Source organism: Callithrix jacchus, chromosome 5, assembly GCF_049354715.1.
Source record: "Callithrix jacchus isolate 240 chromosome 5, calJac240_pri, whole genome shotgun sequence".
Lineage (NCBI taxonomy): Eukaryota > Metazoa > Chordata > Mammalia > Primates > Cebidae > Callithrix > Callithrix jacchus.
Window position 1 is genome coordinate 83305128 of NC_133506.1, and position 21781 is coordinate 83326908.

The 21781-nt window shown below is 50.9% G+C and overlaps 1 protein-coding gene and 1 long non-coding RNA gene across 8 annotated transcripts; both read left to right on the forward strand.

The window, feature by feature from the left end:
* The first annotated feature begins 5620 nt into the window (after positions 1–5620).
* On the forward strand, positions 5621–11676 carry RNF112 (ring finger protein 112). 7 transcript variants are annotated; one of them, XM_035303117.3, is made up of 14 exons: positions 5621–5854; positions 6025–6065; positions 6875–7160; positions 7319–7525; positions 7661–7792; positions 7955–8059; positions 8458–8508; positions 8815–8871; positions 8952–9026; positions 9165–9282; positions 9434–9603; positions 9682–9735; positions 9955–10029; positions 10143–11676. In XM_035303117.3, exons 1-14 carry the CDS (start codon positions 5801–5803, stop codon positions 10611–10613), a joined length of 1896 nt encoding a protein of 631 aa, XP_035159008.1. In that variant the 5' UTR covers positions 5621–5800; the 3' UTR covers positions 10614–11676. The 7 variants fall into 7 exon arrangements, with proteins under 7 accessions (XP_035159008.1, XP_035159011.1, XP_035159009.1 ...); XM_035303120.3 differs by having other exon boundaries at positions 7319–7354; XM_035303118.3 differs by having other exon boundaries at positions 7322–7525.
* Positions 11677–13311: 1635 nt separating this feature from the next.
* Positions 13312–18536, forward strand: LOC144582591 (uncharacterized). The gene is made up of 4 exons (XR_013535604.1): positions 13312–13560; positions 14427–14586; positions 17359–17423; positions 18223–18536. It is a non-coding gene; the product is annotated as an uncharacterized LOC144582591 (long non-coding RNA).
* The last annotated feature ends 3245 nt before the right edge of the window (positions 18537–21781 follow it).

The window sequence follows — 21781 nt, forward strand, 5'->3', positions numbered from 1 at the left end:
GCCTGGTTCACAGGGATGGAAAGGCAGTGGGAGAGCAGATGCTGGGAGCTTTCAGCTTTAGGATCTGGAGACCCTGGGCTGGATTTGGGTAGAGGTCTGACAGGATGGACAGGATGGAGCTGCCTGCTATGGGGCAGGAGGAAGAAATCCTGCATGAGGCCTGCATCACAGCAGCTCCCCCTGCCAGAAAGGGGCCAGGTCCTGCCACCTGCTGAGCTATGGGACAGTGGGGTACACAGGGGTTCCTGCTGGCTCTTTTGGGCCCCATCCAAATCCAAATGCCACACACAGTCATCACTGTCCAGGGCAGGAACCTTGGACACCAAATATTTAGCCAGTGGACAGGAACCGAGGTCCCAACCACCCTGAGACCACCCAGCAAGTTGATGGTGCAGGACCAGCCAGCGGGCCTTAGGACTCCCAGGTTCATACTCCTCTGAGTCTGTGCAAGGTCTCCAAGGTAGTGGTGCTGTCTGAGTGAGTGATGGCCATATTCCTGGCATTTCTTTGCTGGATGTAAGCACCTCACACTAACTCAGCCAATATTTGTTGGTGAATGAATGGACAACAGATGAAATGACAAGTAAGTCTGTCCCTAGGGCCTGCAATTCACTCCCTCCCATAGCTCAAGCTCCACTCCTGAAACCCAGGACCTCCCCTCCCCCCACCAACCCTCTCTGTGGATTCCACTTTCACTCAAGTGACCACTCAGTCCCCAACAGCATCCTGAGGGCCTGTCCACCTTGCAGGACCAGGCCTGGCTCAGTGTGGCCCTTCCTATCCTGTTGAGTCTCTGGGGAAGGTCAGAGGCCAGTTAGGGCCACCATGGCAAACCTGTGTGGCAGCCTCACCATAGTTAGAAAGCAAGGAACTAGGCAGGGTGGAGTTTCTTCCCTTCCTTTTCAGATTTGCTGGGTCCACCTGGGGTAGTCATCCTCTTGTGAGGGCCTTAGCTGCCAGGTTCAAGAACTTTGCAGGCCCTGGGCCCAAGAGGACACTCTCTAATCAGAGCAAACACATGAAAACATGTGGTACCCACAGCCAAGGTTGAATTGAAATTTTTTGCCATGAATATTTTTCACAGGATAATCTTTTGATAAGAAAAATTATTATTATTATTATTATTTTTGAGACAGAGTTTTTGCTTTTGTTGCCCAGGCTGGAGTGCAATGGCACGATCTCGGCTCACTGCAACCTCCGCCTCCCAGGTTTGAGCTATTCTCCTGCCTCAGCCCCTCTAGTAGCTGGGATTACAGGCTCGTGCACCACACCCAGCTAATTTTTGTATTTTAGTAGAGATGGGGTTTCACCATGTTGGCCAGGATGGTCTCAATCTCTTGACCTTGTGATCTGCCCGCCTTGGCCTCCCAAAGTGCTGGGATTACAGGCGTGAGCCACTACACCTGGCCAAGATAAATTATTTATTTTGATGTCTGAATGCTTTTTCTTTGGCGCAATCTCAGCTCATTGCAACCTCCCCCTCCTGGGCTCAAGTGATCCTCCCATATCAGCCTCCTGAGTAGCTGGGACCACAGCGGTGCACCACCATGCCTGGCTAAGTGTGTGTGTGTTTATGTGTGCATGTGTAGAGACAGGGTTTCACCATGTTGCCCAGGCTAAGCTCAAGTAATCCACCCACTTCAGCCTCCCAAAGTGCTGAGATTACAGGTGTGAGCCACCATGCTTGGCCAGTGTCTCAACACTTTACTGCCATTACTTTCTCTGTTTTGGTCACCCTGACTTCTCAGAAGCTAGCGCTGTGCTCAGTACTTAGTAGGGCTCAGTAAACATTTGTTGAATCAGTACACTTGTGATTTGAATATGACTTTACAGATGATAAATTGCGCTCGGTGTACCAGCTAACATATGCGAGGGGTGCTGGGACATTAAACTAAGTGGGTGTTACTTTTGGTTTTGAATTTTTTTGTGTGGTTTGGAGACCCTCATTTTTCCATTAGGTTTCAAACATTCTCATAGACTGTAGACTCAGAGACTCATGGAGCATAATGGATAAAGTGGGGCTGCCATAGACATGGGCCCAGGACCACCACAGCTGGCCTCCCTGGGCTAGGGGTTCCCCTTAGAGCCCTAGATCGCATAAGAGGCCCCTAGCTGCAAAGGGGCAGGGCCCAGCCTTTATCCAGCAGCACATTTCCTATCTGCCTGGTTGGCCTGCACCATGCCTTGGGGAGCACCCGCTTTCAGGTGCCCGGGTATGAACCCAAGTGGATCTCTATTCCACTTTAGCCTCAACCTCCCCAACAACCCCCTGGCCTCCCTGCTTGCCCCTCTACTCTGTTGTCCACACAGCAGCCAGAGTGACTGGGGCCAGCTTCACAGGTATGCATCCAGTGTAGCCACTCAAGGCCAGAGCTCAGAAGGGCCATGTGCTTGGACTTCAGTGCTCTGGCTACTATCTTGAAACAATAATTTTAGCATTGATTTTGTGCTTTGTGAGTGAAGTCTGATGGGAAAACGGCACCTTCACTGAGAACTTGGAATCTGGTTAGTGTGTGTCCCATGTTCCATTGCCTCCCCAGCACAGGCTCTTGACTGCCCACTCCCAGGCTCCCATATCCCCACCTCTGCCCCACCATGGCTTCTCCCCTCCATCTGGAGGCCTGATTGTGGGCTCAAGGAGTACTGGGGACTGCTGGATTGGTCCCTGGCATCTCAGGGTGTAACAAAGTGGTGGCTCTCCCCTCCCCGGGCTGAAACTCAGCATAGGCTTTTCCCTGACCCCAGTCCAGGTATTGAGCATGTCCTAAAACAACTGGCAATCTGGAGGGGCAGCCTGTTAGCCATGGATGGAGGCATTGTGCTGTGAGAAGAGGCAATGGACTTTCTTGCCCCTGGGGGCTTCGCAGCTACATTTTACTCCAAACCCACAAATTGTACATCTAGCCTGGCCAAGCACCGTGGCTTACGCCTGTAATCCCAGGACTTTGAGATGCTGAGGTAGGTGGATCACTTTGAGCTCAGGAGTTTAAGAGCAGCCTGGGCAGCATGATGAAACCCTGTCTCTACAAAAAAATACAAAAAGTGGCCAGATGCAGTGATTCATGCCTGTAATCCCAGCACTTTGGGAAGCTGAGGTGGGCAGATCAGCTGAGGTCAGGAGTTCAAGACCAGCCTGACCAATATGGAGAAACCCCATCTCTACTAAAAATACAAAATTAGCCAGATGTGGTGGTGCATGCTGTAATTCCAGCTACTTGGGAGGCTGAGGCAGGAGAATTGCTTGAATCTGGGAGGCGGAGGTTGTGGTGAGCCTAGATCGTATCATTGCACTCCAGCCTGGGCAACAAGAGTCAAACTCTGTCTCAAAACCAAACAGAACAATACAAAATGTATCCAGGTGTGGTGGTGTGCACCTGTGGTCCCAGCTACTGGAAATGCTGAGTTTGGAGAATCGCTTGAACCCAGAAGGCAGAGGCTGCAGTGAGCTGAGATTGCACCACTGCACTCCAGCCTGGGGGACAGAGTAAGACCCTGTCTCAAAAAAAAAAAATTATATAGCCAGCCCTAAGAGTGAGGCTTCTATCATTCACATTTGCCCTGTAAGATCCCTCCTGGGACACTGACTGATGAAGTCCCCACCCCTTCCTTTGGTCCCTGAGGGCCTGCATGACCCAGGTCTGCTCTGCCCTTCACCTCAGCGCACCCATCTTAGCATCAAATATTCCTGCCAGGCCATCTGGACCTCCTTCGTTCCCCAGAATGGGTCCTGTGTGCCCTCCCCTGTGGGCCTTGTACATGTGGTTTGCCCTGCCTGGACAGCCTTTCCCTACCTCCTTGCTTATCAGGACAGCTTGACACCCCTCCTCACCCTCCCCACATCTGGGTTCTCACCCAGATCATAGCAATGACTTTTCTTTGTCTGGTTGGGATCTTGGGGAGGATGGGGCTTTGTCTCTCTTGTTTCCAGCTGTACCCCAGTGTGAGACACAGTGCCTGGTCTCAGTAAGTATCGTTAAGTGAAGACTGATTGTCCCATCTGCTTCCTCACATCTTTGCTTGGTGATGAGCAAATGGAAGCTCCGAGAGGGCAGTGACTCACCAGCATTTCATGCTGGGACAGAGGCAGGTTTAGAGCTTGAATCTGAGTCCAGCGCCCACGCTCACTCTCCTGCGAAGATGAAAGGCTACGGGGCCTGAGAAACCCCTCCCTTTACCATGAAGGCAGAGCTGTGGCATGGCTCAGGCTTGCTTCCTCATCCACTGAGTGTGAGGCTTTGCTGCCACACACAGGGGTTGTCCCACCTGGGGCAGGAGGAGGCACAGTCTATGGCATTGCTTCTCTGAATCTGATTGATTCAGCCCTACAATCTCAGGCCCTCCAGACCCCAAAATGAACAAGAGGCAGCCCCAGCTTCAGCAGTGTCTCCACCTGCTGGAGGTGGTCTCTGCTGAACTTCTCTAGGTTGTGAATCCCACCTCACCCCAACCCTTCTGCATCCTAGCTCCTAGGATGTACGAATGACTCCCCTGCCTGGACTAGTGGCTTTATGTAGGTCATGGTGGCTCTTCAGAGTACAGAGAGATGCAGTGGAGTCCCAGAGCCTCCCAGCCGGGAATTGAACCCAGATCTGCCTGGCTCTGAAGCCTGGGCTGCACCAAGCCTATCACACATCAGATGTCCCAGTTGGGAGGAGTGAGGCAAGGAGGCTCTAGGGAGGCCGCAGCACCTGTGCTGGGCCTGGGAGAGTGTCCCAGGAGGGATGAGATGGAGCAGCGCAGCAGGCAGAGGGAATGCTGAGCCCAGAGGCAGAGGCAGGGAAGAGCGGGACGAGAGAGAAAGCTGGAAGGAAGGTTCAGCCCAGACCCCAGGCCAAGAGTTTGGATTTTCATCTGATGGTATTAGAGAGCTACAGAATGTATTTGAGCAGTGTGAGGTCATCTGTGCTGCGGGAGCCTATGCTGGCTGTGCACTAGTGAGTGAAAGGGAGGCAAGGAGCCCAGTCAAGAAGCCATTAGAGGGTCCAGAGATGGCTCATAGTTTTGATAGATTTCACCCTGCTCATGTTTGAGGCAGGATGAAAGCCATTGGGAGGGAAATACACCAGAGGACATGCAGGGCCCATGGGTGCTGAAGAAGGCTGCAGCTGTGTTGGGCATCAATGACAGCACCATGAGGAGGGTAGGGGATGTGCAGGGCCATGTGAAGTAGGGTGGTATTTGGGGGCTCTGTACACAGTAGGTACTCAGTAACTGTTTATTGAATGAATGGATGAATAGCCTCCCTATCTCCTGGTCAGCTCTGGTCATACCAGCTCCTGTTTCCCATACCTCTTCTCTTTGCCCACCCTGCCCTGTGGCCCTGGGGAGACCTCAGCTGGTCCAGTAGAGGTAGTGCTGGCCTGTGGTCTCGCTGGAGGGCACCTCCATGTTTGGGGGTGTACTGCACGCCTTCTCCCTCTCTGTCCCCCTCCCCCTCCCTGTCCTTATCTTTCCCTTCTGTCTCCATGGCGACTCACCACCTCGGCAGGCTTGCCTGCATCCCAGCCTCTGCCAGGGATTCTGAGTCGGGCTCCATCCCTCCCTCCTCCAAGCTCTGCTACCCGCAGCCCTGTCTCCTCCCCCTGGGGTGAGTCCAGCAGCAGCCTCCTCTTTCCCGACTGTCACATTTCTTTTCCAGCTCTGACCGGGAGTCAGCTCCTCAGGGAGACCATCCCCCGACCTCACATTCTGCCTGCTACAGCCTGCTAGCGTTTCCGGGAGAAAAGGCATCCTTACCTCTGGTTGAAGGTCTCGGGGCCTCCCCCTCTGCATCCGGACCCTCTCCCCATCCCTGCCTCCCATGCCGAGGCCCGCCTTATCAGTCACTTCCTTTTGTCACCGGCTTGGCAAATGGGCAAGTCTTCAGTCCTGAGATCAGGAAGGAGAATGGGGTGGGAAGGGCCCCCCTTTGGGTGGGGGATGGGCTGTCTGGGGGAAGGATGAGGGGTCCCTGGAAACCCAGCATGAAGATAGAAGTCTGGATTCTGTTCTAAATCTTTTTTTTTTTTTTTTTTTCTCTCCAAGGAGAGAAAACAGAGCTTCATGGGAAACAGTGGCAACAGTTGGTAAGTAGTGGGGCCTGCCAAGCTGGGATGGGTGCAGTGGGGCCAGGCAGGTCAGTTGAAATGGCCGGTCCCAGAACACAGAACCGGCAGCCCAGCCGGGAGGGCTGTCCGCCTGAGGCTGGATCTGCCAGGCTGTGGAGGGAGGGACAGGAAGAAGCAGGTGGGTGCTGCAGGGAGGCAGATGCCAGCTCAGAGCAGATAGCGGAAGGAATCTTCTAAGATCCAGAGCCATCTGCCCAACTGCAGCACAGGCTGCTACCTTCTCCTCACTGTCCCTGCAGCATGGGATTGTGGAGGGAATCATCCCTGGGGGCCTGGCTGAAATCAGCACCTCCTGGAGGGAGCCCCCCTGCAGAAGGCCGGGAGAGGCTCTTCCCAAGCATTTGCACCAGGCACCATGCAGGGAGCTGCACATGCCTCCTCTCAGTTGGTCACCCCAGTGGCCTCATGAGGGGTGCTGCTGTCCTCTCCGTGGGGACAGTTAGGAAATTGGGGCCCAGAGAGGTGAAGAACTGGCTCACATTTGCATGGCTGGGATGTGGTGGAGTCCCTTCCACCCAGACTTTCCCTCTCGGACTCTCACCACTGCTCTGCTGCCCACCACTGTTCTGGGATGCATGTCAGTGAGGCATGGGCAGAGCTTGGCCTCTCTGGCAGGAGCTCCTCCTGTCCATGGAAGCACTGAGGGAAATTGGGGTGGCACAAAGGGACCTCCACCGCCAAGCCATCAGTCTTCCACCACAACCCTGGCTGGCACCCCCTGGCCACAATAGACATCCTGCTTTTCAATGGCCTGTTTTGCCCCACAGGTCCCATACGCCTTTCCCCAAGTTGGAACTGGGCCTGGGGCCCCGGCCCATGGTGCCCCGGGAGCTCCCCACCTGCTCCATCTGCCTGGAGAGGTTGCGCGAGCCCATCTCGCTGGACTGTGGCCATGACTTCTGCACACGGTGCTTCAGCACACACCGTGTCCCGGGCTGCGAGCCGCCCTGCTGCCCTGAGTGCCGGAAGATATGCAAGCAGAAGAGGGGCCTCCGGAGCCTGGGCGAGAAGATGAAGCTCCTGCCGCAGCGGCCTTTGCCCCCTGCGCTGCAGGTCTGGGGACTGGGCCTCATCAGTCAGACCCAAGAGGAGGGGTGGCTTTGGCCCTATTCTAGAACATCAGCACAGGACCCAGAGCTCCAGGTTGGACACACTCTAGGGTCAGGGGCTGGTCCTGGATGCTCAGGGGCCCCTTTCTTCTCTTGGCCCAGGAGACCTGTCCAGTGAGGGCGGAGCCGCTGCTGCTGGTTCGTGTCAATGCCTCTGGGGGCCTCATCCTTAGGATGGGGGCCATCAACCGCTGCCTGAAGCACCCCCTGGCCAGGGACACCCCGGTCTGCCTCCTCGCTGTCCTGGGGGAGCAACACTCAGGGAAGTCCTTCCTCCTCAACCACTTGCTTCAGGGCTTGCCGGGCCTGGTGAGGGCGGGGCAGGGGAGGAGCGGGGAGTGGGGAAAGGATGGGGGTCCCTGCCTGGGGGAAACTGGGTCTGGTATTCTGGTCTGTGGGGACAAGGAACTGACCAACTGATGCTCTCCCTTCTCTCCCCTGCAGGAGTCTGGTGAGGGCAGCTGGCCGAGAGGAGGAGAGGCATCCCTGCAGGGCTGTAGGTGGGGTGCCAATGGCCTCGCCAGGGGCATATGGATGTGGAGCCACCCCTTCTTGCTGGGGAAAGAAGGGAAGAAGGTGAGGGGGAAGTGGCAGAAGGAGGTCAGGGATGGGAAGGGGAATCAAGAAGGGCATCTCTGGGGTAAGGATGGAAGATGCGGGTGGGACAGGGCGGTTGGGAAGAATGTGGCAGAACAAGGTAGTCCTGGCCCCATGCTTCTTCCCCTGCCTGCTGCCTAGGTGGCGGTGTTCCTGGTGGACACAGGGGATGCCATGAGCCCTGAGCTGAGCAGGGAAACCAGGATCAAGCTCTGTGCTCTCACCACGATGCTGAGCTCCTACCAGGTGATGGGTGGCACTGATGTTGGCATCCCCACCCCACACACCCTTCTCCAGCCCAACTTCCTCAAGGCCAGAGCATCTCACAGGCTTTGGTGTTTGGGGTCCTCATAGGTTCTGGGGCTGCCCCAAAAGGGGGAAGGTGATCCTACTTGGTGAAAGTGGGAACATGGGTTATTCCTAAAGGTGGGCTGATGGTCCCCGGGGCAGCTGAAGGCCTAATGGATTGCAGAACCCCCCAGGCCTGCTTCTGGCCTTGAGGCCAGTCCAGCCCTGAAGCTTTCTAGGCTCCCATACTGGCCTCTCCTATGCTGTGAGGCCCACAGGCTGCCTGTGAGCTCCCCACTCACCAGGGCATTCCCCGGTGAAGTCACCTGGCCTCTGTAATCCCTCTTACATTCCAGATCCTTAGCACCTCCCAGGAGCTGAAGGATACAGACCTGGACTATCTGGAGGTATGGAGACCTCTGATGTTGGGGGCATCCCCCACCCCTACCCTGCCCACAAGGCCAGGGCCTGGACCAGAAGGAACTAGGTGCCCCCTGGTCTGGCCTAAGGTTTATGACACTTGAACAGGATTGAAGGGGGAGAGTGGAGGGTAAAGCATGAGATGCCTGATTTGGGGAAAGGCAGGAGAACCCCAGGCTGCAAAGGGGGAAGCTTGGCTTCTACAGCAGGCACATGGAGGTCGGGAGAGAGGCTTGGGGTGCACCATAGTCCTCGAAGTGGCCCAGCCCTGACACTTTCTGTGCCCCACCCAGATGTTTGTCCAAGTGGCCGAGGTGATGGGCAAGCATTATGGGATGGTGCCAATCCAGGTGAGACACCCATCTCTGGATTCATCAGCCCCAGGCCCCACCACCCCCAGTTGCTGGTGTCAGGACCACTTCTCTTCCAGCATCTGGACCTCTTAGTTCATGACTCATCCCACCCCAACAAGGCAGGGCAGGGGCACATAGGCAACATATTCCAGGTGAGTGGTGCAAGGGGAGGGAGTGGAGGGACCATGGACAGGGCAGAAGGTGGGGAAGACTGGGAGGGGTCCTGGCAGGGAGCCAAAAATGGGAGGCTGGACCTCCTAGCTCAGAGCACTCCTCGCGCTGCCTTGCAGAGATTGTCTGGCAGATACCCCAAAGTGCAGGAGCTACTGCAAGGGAAGCGAGCCCGCTGCTGCCTTTTGCCTGCCCCAGGGAGGTGGTGGTTGAACCAAGGCCACACAAGCCCTGGTGGTGAGTGTCCCCAAGAGCTGGACCTCCCTTGCCCTGCTCCCACCTCCCCTCTCTGGCGACCGAGCCCCTCGAAGCACCCACCTAGCCTCTGACACCCCTTCTCCTCCCAAAGCCCGCCCACAGTCTCTCAGGATGCAAATCTCTCCCTCAGACACAGATGATGACTTCCGACACCTTCTGGGGGCCTACGTCTCAGATGTGCTGAGTGCAGCCCCCCAGCATGCTAAGAGCCGCTGCCAGGGGTACTGGAATGAGGGGCGTACCGTGGCCAGGGGGGACAGACGCCTGCTCACAGGGCAGCAGCTAGCTCAGGAGATCAAGGTGTGAAAACTCCCTGGAGACCCAGGCGACTCGGCTGGGCCCCTGCTCTCCCTGACCCCAGCGATGGTATCTCTGCAGAACCTCTCAGGCTGGATGGGGAGGACAGGGCCTGGCTTCACCTCTCCGGATGAGGTATGAACCTTTGGGGGATTCAGCATTCTGGCAGGGAGGCAGGGAGGCAGAGAGGCCGGGGAGGTGGGGGAGGCAGGGAGGAAGGGAGGAAGGGAGGTGGGGGATGTGCTGAGGCCTCTGGGGTAGGGGTCCGTGTGCCCTGGGAGTGGAGATGAGGAAACGAGCGGCGCCCCTGGCTGAGGAGGAAGGAAGAGGCAGCCTGGGTTTTCCCGTGGACAGATAGCTGCTCAGCTGCATGACCTGAGGAAGGTGGAAGCTGCCAAGAGGGAGTTTGAGGAGTACGTGAGGCAGCAGGTGAGCCCCGGGACCTGTGTGGGAGGCAGGTGCAAGCCAGGCAGGGTACAGGCCAGAGAGAGGATGCCTCGGGCTCCTGGTCAGGGCACCTTCCTTTCCCCTCCCTGTCACAGGACATAGCTACCAAGCGCATATTCTCTGCGCTGCGGGTCCTGCCAGACACCATGCGAAACCTCCTCTCCACCCAGAAAGATGCCATCCTGGCCCGCCATGGTGTGGCCTTACTCTGCAAGGGGAGAGATCAGACCTTGGAGGCGCTGGAAGCTGAGCTGCAGGCCACAGCCAAGGCCTTCATGGACTCCTACACGATGCGCTTCTGTGGGCACTTGGCTGCTGTGGGGGGTGCTGTGGGGGCTGGTCTCATGGGCCTGGCAGGTGGCGTGGTGGGTGCTGGCATGGCGGCAGCTGCACTGGCTGCAGAGGCCGGGATGGTGGCCGCTGGAGCTGCTGTGGGGGCCACAGGGGCTGCCGTGGTTGGGGGTGGCGTAGGCGCTGGGTTGGCTGCCACCGTGGGCTGCATGGAGAAAGAGGAGGATGAGAGGGTGCTGGAAGGGGACCGTGAACCCCTTCTCCAGGAAGAGTAATGGCTCCAGGAGATGTTGAAGGACAGGAGAGATGTGAGGTTGGGCAAGAGTGATGCCAGGAATTCTGAGGAGCCCCCATGTACTGCATTGCCCTGGTTGAATGCTCAGTGTCTGGATGGTGGGCTGAGCTGGGACTCAAGGTGGCTCCAGGAACCTGGGAGGCAGCATCTGGGTGCAGTGGATAGAACACCTGTCCTGCTTTTGGTCGCAGATGGTTGCTGATCTGCCCTTGTCTCAGATAGGCTAGATCCTGGGGTCTCTTGCCACAAGTGAGGCTCCACTCTCCCCACCGGGCTCATTTCTCCAATGACCCTGGATTATAGGAAACTTAAGCAGGCACCATCCTGGAAGTCTACCTCTGGGTGGTTGAGAGACCTGTTCTTTCACAGATGGAAGAAACCCCAGGATGAGTGGCCATGGTGTTCAGGAGTGGGAGCACTGATGAGGGACTGGGGATGACAGGAAGGAGGGAACACGGGGCAGAACTGGAGAGATGGGACATGGTGGGCAATGGCTCAGACCCCAGAGCAGAGAAACTTCCTCCCATGACTCTTTCCGAATTTGCTCTAGCAGGACTAAGGTGGCTTCCCCACCTTCTGGCCCACAGCCCCAGGGAACCTGTCTGTGCATCCTGAACCACCCTGTGCTGGGCCTCCACGAAGGCCTCTCTTAGGTCTCTGCCCTTTGTCAAGCCTGTTCAGATGGGGGAGTGCCCATGTCCTCTGTGAAATGCCCAAATGCCAAAGAATAATACCTTTTATTGCATTCTGAGCTAAGCCAGATAGCCTTTATACTGGATTCTATCAGAGTCTCACAAAGGAAAACAAACAACTTCTGTCCTTAAATACATGCTTTCTCCCCTGGGCTTGTAACAAGATGCAGCTCCTCGAACACCAGGCTTCCCGGATCTTGGGGTTCAAGAGTTCTCCCTCTGGGAGACAGAAAATCTGACTACTAGGAAGACTTCTAGGTTATGAAACTGACTTCTAGGCTATGAAACTTACAGGGTATGGGTGGGTACATTATCCCTTATTTTATGAAAAATAAAATGTGTGTGTGTGAATGTCAGCTTCCCAGTATATTATTGAAACAGAATTTAACCCTCAGAGGACTTCAGGGTGGGAGCAGGTGAACCAATGAGATCCATTGCTGGCATGCACAGATGGGAAGAGGGAGACTGGAATTCAAGAGATCTGAGGAAGTCAATGTCAGGGGTCCCCATACATTGGCTGCAAGAGGGCCCAGGCCAAGGCCAAGTGCATATGGCCACCTTTGTAGACTGCCCCACTAGGACTTGGGGTTTTGCTCCTCTTGTCTCTTCTCTGAGAAACTGCTTCCCATGATCCTGTCAACAGGCAGTCAACAAGCATCTGTCCCAGCAAGAGGACAGAATGGAGGCATAAGCAGAGAGAACTTGGCCAAGCCTTGAAGGAAGGAGGAGCCCAGGACCACTTCTGCAGGGCTCAGCCAGCCAGGAGTTCACCCGACTGGTTCTTCTCCCAGCCCCGCTCCCCAGCTCCCCATCTCAGAATCACAACAGCAGTCACTGCATCCAATCCTGGCATTTTATAGATGTACACCAGAGAGGGAAAGTCTCAGATAAGGCTGTGCAGCTGCCAATGACAGAAGCAGGGGAACCCTGAAGTCCTGGTTCCCGAGCTGGTGCACTTCCCGAAGTCATTTTGTTCAGGTCGACTGTGCTGAAATTGAGATGCTCCTTTTCAGATGCTTCTTCTGGCTGATCAGTTCCAGCTCCAGGGAACAGTGTGTGGTGGGCAGAGGCAGGAACATGGTCTAGAACAGATGGCTCAGCAGTGAAGCTATAGTTAACAGGCTGGGGACAAAATACAGAATGTAGAGAAATTCCAAAGCCAGGGTGGGGTTGAGTGGGGTAAAGACAGATGACAGTGACTCTCTTTTAGGGTCTGAGCCAAGGGTTGGAACAGGGACCTAACTGTGTAGTGTTTGTGGAGAAAGGCTTTCTGGAAGCATCTCTCTGAGCCCTTCCACTGTCATCTGGTGGACACATGAGCTGTGAAACCTTCCAGACTTTGGAGGCTCAGGCTGAGGGGGGTCCAGAGACTCACAGAGGGAGGGTGTTATATGGCTAGAATCTCACCCGGCAGCACTGGAAGAAATGTCAGTGTTTACCTCTCCCCACTCTTTGCACAGATGGGAAGAGGTTGGCCCAGCGAGGGATGTCTCTACGGAGACAAGATGAGTAATATTAAGTGGTGTTTGTCTTGTGCCTTGTAGCTTTCAAAGCATTTCCTCAAACATCGTCTCCATAAGCCTTGAAATCATCTCAAGCAGTATGTAGAATACGTGTTTTTACAGAGGAGGACACTGAAGCTGAGAGAAATAAAGTGTCTCAGTGGAAACAACTAGCCAGAGGTAGGCCAGGACTTGACCCCAAGAGTTCTGATGACAAATTCCTGGCTCAGTGGAGCCCTCAAGCCTCTCCAGACTCCAGGACTGCCAGGCTTCTGGGTCCCAAACCTGATTAGTTGGATTTCTGGGCTTCCAACATTGATTCTGTAATTCACAAGCGCCTAGGTGACTCATTGACCAAGGTCTCAGCAGTGTGCTGACATCTGCCTGGTTTCCCTTCTATGACCCGTTGAGGGTTCAAGATTGGTATGTTCCAAGACTGGGTTAGAGGTTTGGTGACTTGCTGTGTGGTTCCTGTTCTGAGGCCTCCCTCGTGTTGCAGATGGCAGTACTGCAAGACAAGAGGAACAAGTGTCCTGAAGGCCCCACACTGCTTGGAGCAGAATGGAGCCTCCGATTCCATTGGCTCTCATCACACCACACCACCAACAAGAAATAAACTTTTACTGCATGAAGGGGATGTGACCTCTAGGTTGACTTAGTGCACCACTGCCCACCCTACTCTAGCACACACAGAAATGTGTTCCTTGAAATGGAGTGATGCTGTAACACACAGGTAAAGTATCACCTGTTGGGGGCTGGGCAGTAAGGAAAGGCATTTTATGTCGTAACAGAACATTTGCTAAAATTGTCACCTATGGCAACTTGGAAGACAGACCTTGTGCTATCAAGGAAAACAATTATTTTAAATAAAATCTCCTGCCAACCCAGAATATTCTCTCCACAAATGTGGAAAAGAAAGAAAATAGTACTTCTGGGATTGAGTAAGCACTAAACACATGGATGCATTACATGTAATCAGCTAATGCGATCATAAAGACAGTCAGAAATCTCTTCCATTTATGTAGCCAAGCAGCTACAACCCATTACACACATGCTGTCATGTGTGAGGACTTGAACTCAGGTGAGAGAGCTCCACAGCGTCGTTTGCTATACACGCACTCACAGCTTACCTAATTCACCTGGTGATTGGGGTGGCCATCTGTGCCTTTTTCTATAGGAAAATAAGGCAACTTGAATCTCTATGAAAAGCAGGTTGTCAGGGCACTGGGCGCCTTGAGACACCCTTGGTGACAAGTGACATGGGACACCGTCATCCTTGACATTACACTTAAGAGGGGGGCTCCCAGGCTTTTCAGAAAAACAGTTTTGGGTTTTAATTCTGGTGAAAGATTTATTTAAACTTTAAAAAGACTTGCATAAGCATCTGAAGGAACAGAGGAAGGCTTTACAAATACAAGCTTTCTCAAGGAAGTGTTCTAAGAAAAGGGAGGGGGAGAAGGGGTCTCTTTTCCTTTTGGAAACAAGACAAATGCACTCTTATTTTTATTTACCTTTACAGTTTGTTATTCTTTTATAGTAACATTGCAGTTTACTAATGATCTTCTTTTTTTTTTTTTCCTTTCTCTGGAGAGTTTGTAGCCATTGAAATATTCAGCGAACCCACAGTAAAACAGCAAAGCTGATCGGGCTGTTAGAACAAAACACCACAGACTGGGTGGCCTATAAACAACAAAAATTTATTTCTTATAGTCTGGAGGCTGCAACTCCAAGATCAAGGCTCCAGCAGATCTGATGCCTGGTGAGAGCCTGCTTGCTCATAGACTTTCATCTTCTCACTTTAACCTCATATGCTGGAAGGGGTGATGGGTACTCTGGGCTCTCTTCTACAAGGGCACTAATCCCATTCATGAGGTCTCTGTCTTTATGACCTAATCACCTCCCAAAGACCCCACTTCCTGATACCATCACCTTGGGGTTAGTTAGGATTTCAACACATGAATTTTGAATGGACACAAAAGCAATGATGAGGGTCTCAATGGGATGAATTTAACAGTCAGTGGAATATGCACTCGGGAAAAACCTCTAAACCCATTATATTAATGGCGAATGGTTAAAGCAAACTTGATTAGCAGTGTGCAAAAATTCTCCTTTGGCACACATTACTGTTACAAACTGCTGTGCTGTCTGTCTTTGTCACTTGCCCTTTCATACAACTATTTAGTATCATTTTGTAGTTGCTTACAGTTTACCCAACCTAAGCCTCAGGAGTGACTTACCTGCAGTACCTACCTAAAATGTTAAGAGTTTTTCTTGAAAGGCCCAATACATTTCTCCTGCATTCCCATCAAATAACCTCACACTTACATAACAATTTAGGCCCTTCGTCAGTTGTTCTGTCATCCTCAGTAATATTTCTCAGCCACAAAACATAAAGATATCCATGGCCATTTTCTGGTATCAAAGCCTTCTTACAAGGCACCTTTGGAGGAATACAGATACAATTTCCAATTTCCAGTGTTTAATGTTCCATGGTGCTTTTTTTCTGAGACAGAATCTTGCTCTGTTGCCCAGTCTGGAGTGCAGTAGTGTGATCTCGGCTCACTGCAACTTCCGCCTCCTGGGTGCAGGCAATTCTTCTGCCTCAGCCTCCTGAGTAGCTGGGACTACAGGCACCCTCCACCATGCCCGGCTGATTTTTGTACTTTTAGTAGAGATGGGGTTTCACTATGTTGACCAGGCTGGTGATCTGCTTGATCTTAAGTGATCTGCCCGCCTCAGCCTCCCAAAGTGCTGGGATTACAGTAGTGAGCCACTGCGCCTGGCCGTGTCTGTGGCTCTTATTGTGCTAAGTCTTGAGGACAAACCCACCCATAGGTCATTTTCCACATTAGTCCAATCAATAGTTATCTTATTATAGCAGCATGTCATGCTGAACGAGTGATGAAATCTCAGAGCTTTTCTCTTGCTAATTGCTAAGCTGCTTTATTGCTGAGTCCTTCTGAGATTCTTGTGGTGAATTTTTGTTTCGGCATTAAATTATTTCTCAACAGTTCAATTCTGAATTTTTGGCTGTTTCCATTGCAATTGTATTACATGTTTTTGTAACTGTCTCAAAGCATTAAGTGTGTCATTAAGGTATCAACATCAAGAAGCATTAGCTACATTTGTCTATTTCTGTTTCTCTAAGGACTGTACTACTATTATTTTTTTTGAGATGGAGTCTTGCTCTGTTGCCAGGCTGGAGTGCAGTGGTACAATCTCAGCTCACTGCAACCTCCATCTCCCGGGTTCAAGTGATTCCCCTGCCTTAGCCTCCTGAGTGGCTGAGGCTAAGACATGTGCCACCACGCCCGGCTAACTTTTTGTGTTTTAGTAGAAATGGGGTTTCACTATGACCAGGATGGTCTCAATCTCCTGACCTCATGATTCGCCCACCATGGCCTCCCAAAGTGTTGAGATTACAGGCATGAGCCACCTTGGCCCCAAGGACTGTATTTAATGTTTCTTTTTGTTCTTGCATGGCCTCAAATAAACCCTTTAATAATCAGATTTCATAATGGGAGGGCCTAGGGGATGAAATTCTGGCTATGCAAACTACTAGCCTCAGACATTTCATGTCAAATTTAGGGCTTAAGTATTGTGATGCATATTAGTTACATTAATGTTACCAAAAATATATCACAAAGATGGTCCCACCTTCATTCTGACAACAATCAGATTGTTGGTCATATAAATCTGGGCCATATCTATCCTGAAAACACAACATAGAGTGAATGGGAAATAAATAACTGTGGGGACCATTACTGGGAGTGTAAGAAAAGTAGTGTTACAAATAACGTGTTTGTTTCTAGTAAATTATGAGTCTTAAAGTAATTGAAATCATCACTGCTGTGAATAGGCCAGCAAGGCTGTTTGTGATAATAGTAATAAGTTCATCCAAAAGAGTTCTTTTCAGATGAATTCAGTACCGATATAGTTATTCTAGAAGATTAAAGTTTCAAGACCTCGTGGGAACCCAAGTCCAGTTGAAAGCATGAATCCAACTGGATTTTTCTTTCACCTTGATAATCATATCAGAACATGTGAAAGGGTCCCTCTCAGAGTGGTGACCGCTATCTTTGCTCTCCAACACCTTTATGTACACAAAATCACCTCATCATTGATGGGGTGGCAGATTTCCTCTGGCAGAGCCTCCTGATTTTATGTCTCCAGGGAAGAGAGAAACCCTTTTAAGTATGGAATGTGATTATGAGAGGATTCAGTTAAATTGGGCCCAGGACACGGCCTCAGACCCAATTCCTAGGCCTCCTCAAAGGGAGCAATATTGTGCTTGCTTGCAGGGTTGCTCTCATTTTTAACAAGGCTAGCACTAAAGTATGAGGCCATTTTAGGCCAGCAGATTTCTGAATGAGGTTTTAGAGTTCAATGTATCCGCTCTATTTGTCCAGAGGACTGAGGGTAACAGGGAGTATGATAGCATGATTTCCATCATTCCTGAACCACAATAGACTATGGGCTATGTGGACATCCTACAAAACATAACGTGACAAAAATCTCTTACCTCCCACAGGCTTTATTTCTACACAATCCAACTGCTGTGAGGTCCCTGGTGAAGCTGGTGGAAGGGAACCTTCTGTATGTACCTGGGGAGAGGCCTTAAATAATCCTGCCGACCACCCACACGTCAACATGTTTTGTATGATGCCACCTGCTCAGCAGGCATAGTGGAGTGGAGTGGCTTTGAGATCCCTTTTCACTGGGGGATGGGTTTGTTGATGACACAGCATTACTGATCAAGCAAATGGGAACCATGATACACTACTATTTTGTTAGCTAATCACCATAGTCCAGCCAGATTTTTTTTTAGCCCCTTTCTTATTCCATTTGTCCATTTCCTTTGTGATGTATAGTTTTGAAAGTAAATAGAAGTTACTTGTGTTAAAAGTGGGATTTCTGGCTGGGCGTGGCAAGCCACACCTATAATTCCAGCACTTTGGGAGGCTGAGGCAGGTGGATCGCTTCAGTCCAGGAGTTCAAGACCAGCCTGGGCAACATGGTAAAACCCCATCTCTACCAAAAGTACAAAAATTAGCTGGGCTTGGTGATCCTGTGGTCCCAGCTACTTGGGAGGCCGAGGCAGGAGAATTGCTTGAACCCAGGAGGTGGAGGTTGCAGTGAGCAGAGATCATACCATTGCACTGCAGCCTGGGCAACAGAGCAAGACCCTGTCTCAAAAAAAAAAAAAAAAGAAAGAAAAAGTGGGACTTCTAAGGTTGGGTCTGTCTTATTTGAACAGTGGCCTTTGTAGCTCTTCAGCAAAATTATTTCCTTTAGAAATAGCGTTGTCTTGCCCTTGTGAATGCCACAATGTAATGCCTCTAAACACTCAGCTCTTAATTTTCTTTTCCTTTTTTTTTTTTTTTTTTTTTTTAAGACGTGGTCTCCTCACTCTGTTGCCCAGGCAGGAGTGCATTGGCATGAACACAACTCACCGTAGCCTTGAAATGGGCTCAAGCGATTCTCCCACCTTGGTCTCCCGAAGTGCTAGGGTTACAGGTGTGAGGCACCATGCCTGGCCTCAGCTCTTAATTTTCTATGAGATAAATTACTGCCTGTCAAAGTCAAGAATCTCCTATTTTTCAAAATCTTCCCTGTTGTGTGACTGACACTAAATAGACATTTACTATCACTATGTCCATTTGTTTGAAATCCTGAACCAAGCCCTAGTAAATGTAACCTATTCGTAAACTCGGATTGTGCTGATTTAATTCCAAGCAAAATAAGCTCCCACAATTTCATGAGCAGCCACCACAGCATAGGAAGTTGGCTGTTTCCATCCTGTATGTAACCCACTAGCAAATATGATCTGTCAAAAGCCAAAAGCACAACAAGTTTAAAGATCGTAATTGGCTTTTATTTGTGACTCAAGAATTGGGCAATACCTCATTCTCGTAAAATAGAATGAGTGTTCCGATGAGCTGAACAGAGGCGGTTTGGCTTCATAGGCAGAAAAGGGCTGTGGAGAGTAGAAACAGAGCCCGAAAAGCAGATGAATGATTTCAAAGTGACTTTCCTTGTACGACGGTCCCAACTTAAAATGACTTAATTGGTAATACTTTTAATTTGGGTGGGTGTATTGGGAGCATCTGCAAAGGTTAAAGCAGAGGGGACATCCGATCATGCTGGCTAAAGCTGGCCTGTCTGGGGATTTGGCTGTTATCCCTCTGATTCCTTGGAAGGTCAGATAAACAATTTAGTTTTGGCGTGGTGGCATGGAACTTCAGCATGATGAACTCTGTTTCGGTTTGGTCCGTCAAGCCTAGTGCAGAAGCTCACTCCAGACTAACTGCATCCTATCTTTTTTATTTAACAGGTCATAGCTGAATTATTAGCAGAAAAGTCAGAGAAATCACACTGGAGTCCAGTGTCTTCTTTTATTACCATGTGTGTTAGGCTGTTCTTGCATTGCTATAAAGAAATACCTAAGAATGGGTCATTTATAAAGAAAAGAGGTTTAATTGGCTCGTGGTTCTGCGGGCTTTACAGCAAGCATGGTACTGGCATCTGCCTGCTTTCTGGTAAAGCCTCATGGAGCTTTCAATCATGGTAGAAGGTGAAGGGAAACAGGCACATCACATGGCAAAAGCAGGAGCAAGTGAGGCAGGAGTGGGTGTGTGCAGGCAGTGGGCAGGGGGGGTGGTGAGGGGAGGCACCACACACTTTTAAATGACCAGATCTCGCGCGAACTCACTGTTGGGAAGACAGCACCATGAGGGATCCAGCCCCAAGATCCAAACACCTTCCACCAGGCCCCACCTCCAGCACTGGGGATCACAATTCAACATGAGATTTGAGCAAGGAAAAATAACCAACTAAATCAACACTGGATAGCCATGATCACCCATTTGATCAAAGTCTGGTGAGACAGCAGGGCTTAGGAGTTTGCACCTCCCAAGTACAACATAGACATTGGATAATGCTTGTTCACAGCTAGTCCCATGGCATACCTACAAATGCCGGGTCTTATGCACTGGTAAGATTAGCTGTCATGGTATGGGGGACATAAAAATAACTCAAATGACTGTAGGGGCCAAAGGAAAACTTCCCTTTCACCCTCTGAATGTTTGCTGAAAAACCAACTCACAAAAGGCAGATTACTAGGAGAAATAACATAGAAATTTACTAATGTGCCCAAAAGGAAAATCACAGTGATCATCGCAACCCCTCAATAGGATTCAGAAGCTTACTTATCATCTTGAGGTTATAGAAGAAGAATGGGAGCTCAGAGCATGGCCGAAACCAGGTTACAGTGGTAGATTAGGTTATGGAGGGGAAGAAGCAGAGGCCTGGTTATCGAAGGGGGCTTGTTAGGCAGATGAAGCCTCACACATAGCAGCCCTCAGAGAGAATAGATGATGAATGTTTCTTTTAGACTTTAAAGGTGTCGGACTCTCAGTTAATCTTTCCCAGATCTGGGTAAGGGAAGGCCTCAGAGACAGCCTGGCTTCATCAGTGCAGATTTCTAGACAGATGCAAATCTCCCTGACAAAAGACAGCTTTTTAGTTATTTTTTTATTTCCAGCCCTTCTGAATAGCTGTTTTTAACTATATCAAGGAAGTATATTTTGGGGTGAAATATTTTTATTTTCTTCAGTCCCCACTTTGAGACTTTTATCTTTACAAAGTTTCACATATGGAAAGGCAAGTTGAAGGCAGGTGCAATGGCTCACACCTGTAATCCCAGCACTTTAGGAGGTGGAGGCAGGTAAATTTCCTGAGCTCAGGAGTTTGAGCCCAGCCTGGGAAATACGGTGAAACCCTGTCTCTACAAAAAATACAAAAATTAGCCAAGTTTGGTCGTGTATGCACCTATAGTCCAGCTACTTGGGAAGCTGAGGTGGGAGAATTGCTTGAGCCCAGGAAGTGGAGGTTGCAATGAGCCAAGATCATGTCACTGCACTTCAGCCTGGGTGACAGAGCAAGACAGTGTCTCAAGAAAAGAAAAAAAGGCAAGTCGATAGCTTTGGAGAGAACTGAATTAGCGGTTGTTAGATAAGAAATAGGCATGGCCAGGTGTGGTGGCTCTCGCCTCTAATCCCAGCACTTTGGGAGGCTGAGGCAGGTGGGTCATGAAGTTAGGAGTTTGAGACCAGCCTGGCCAACGTAGTGAAACCCCTTCTCTACTAAAAATACAAAAAATTAGCTGGGCATGGTGGCGCGTGCCTGTAATCCCAGCTACTCGGGAGGCTGAGGCAGGAGAATTGCCTGAGCCCAGGAGGCGGAGGTTGCGGTGAGCCGAGATTTTGCCATTGCACTCCAGCCTGGGTAACAAGAGCGAAACTCCGTCTCAAAAAAAAAAAAAAAAATTAGGTGGGTGTGGTGGCGTGTACCTGTAATCCCAGCTATTCGGGAGGCTGAGGTAGGAGAATTGCTTGAACTTAGGAGACGGAGGTTGAAGGGGTCTGAGATCACGCCATTGCACTCCAGCCTGGGCAACAGAGTGAGGCTCCATCTCAGAAAAACAAACAAACAAAAACCGAAGAAACAGTTTCAGGAGGTGACCTTGCAGATGGGCTATGTCTGGAGTACAGTGGTGAGATCTCGGCTCACTGCAACCTCTACCTCCTGGGTTCAAGCAATTCTTCTGCCTCAGCTTCCTGAGTAGCTGGGATTACAGGTGTGCACCACATGCCTGGCTAATTTTTGTATTTTTAATAGAGATGAGGGTTTCACCATGTTGTCAGGGCTGTTCTCAAACTCCTGACCTCAGGTGATCCACCCACGTCAGCCTCCCAAAGTGCCGGGATTACACATTTGAGCCACTTCACCAGCCTGTGGTGGCAATCTGACAGATTTTTCTGGACTGTAGTTCAAATCAGATGTTCAAGTAACCTTTCTGAGTAGCCCATACACCAGCGGGCATGAAGGCTATTTACATTAAATTGCTCTGGTGATTTATGCCAAAGTTTATATCAAGCTGTATGCAGCTTCAG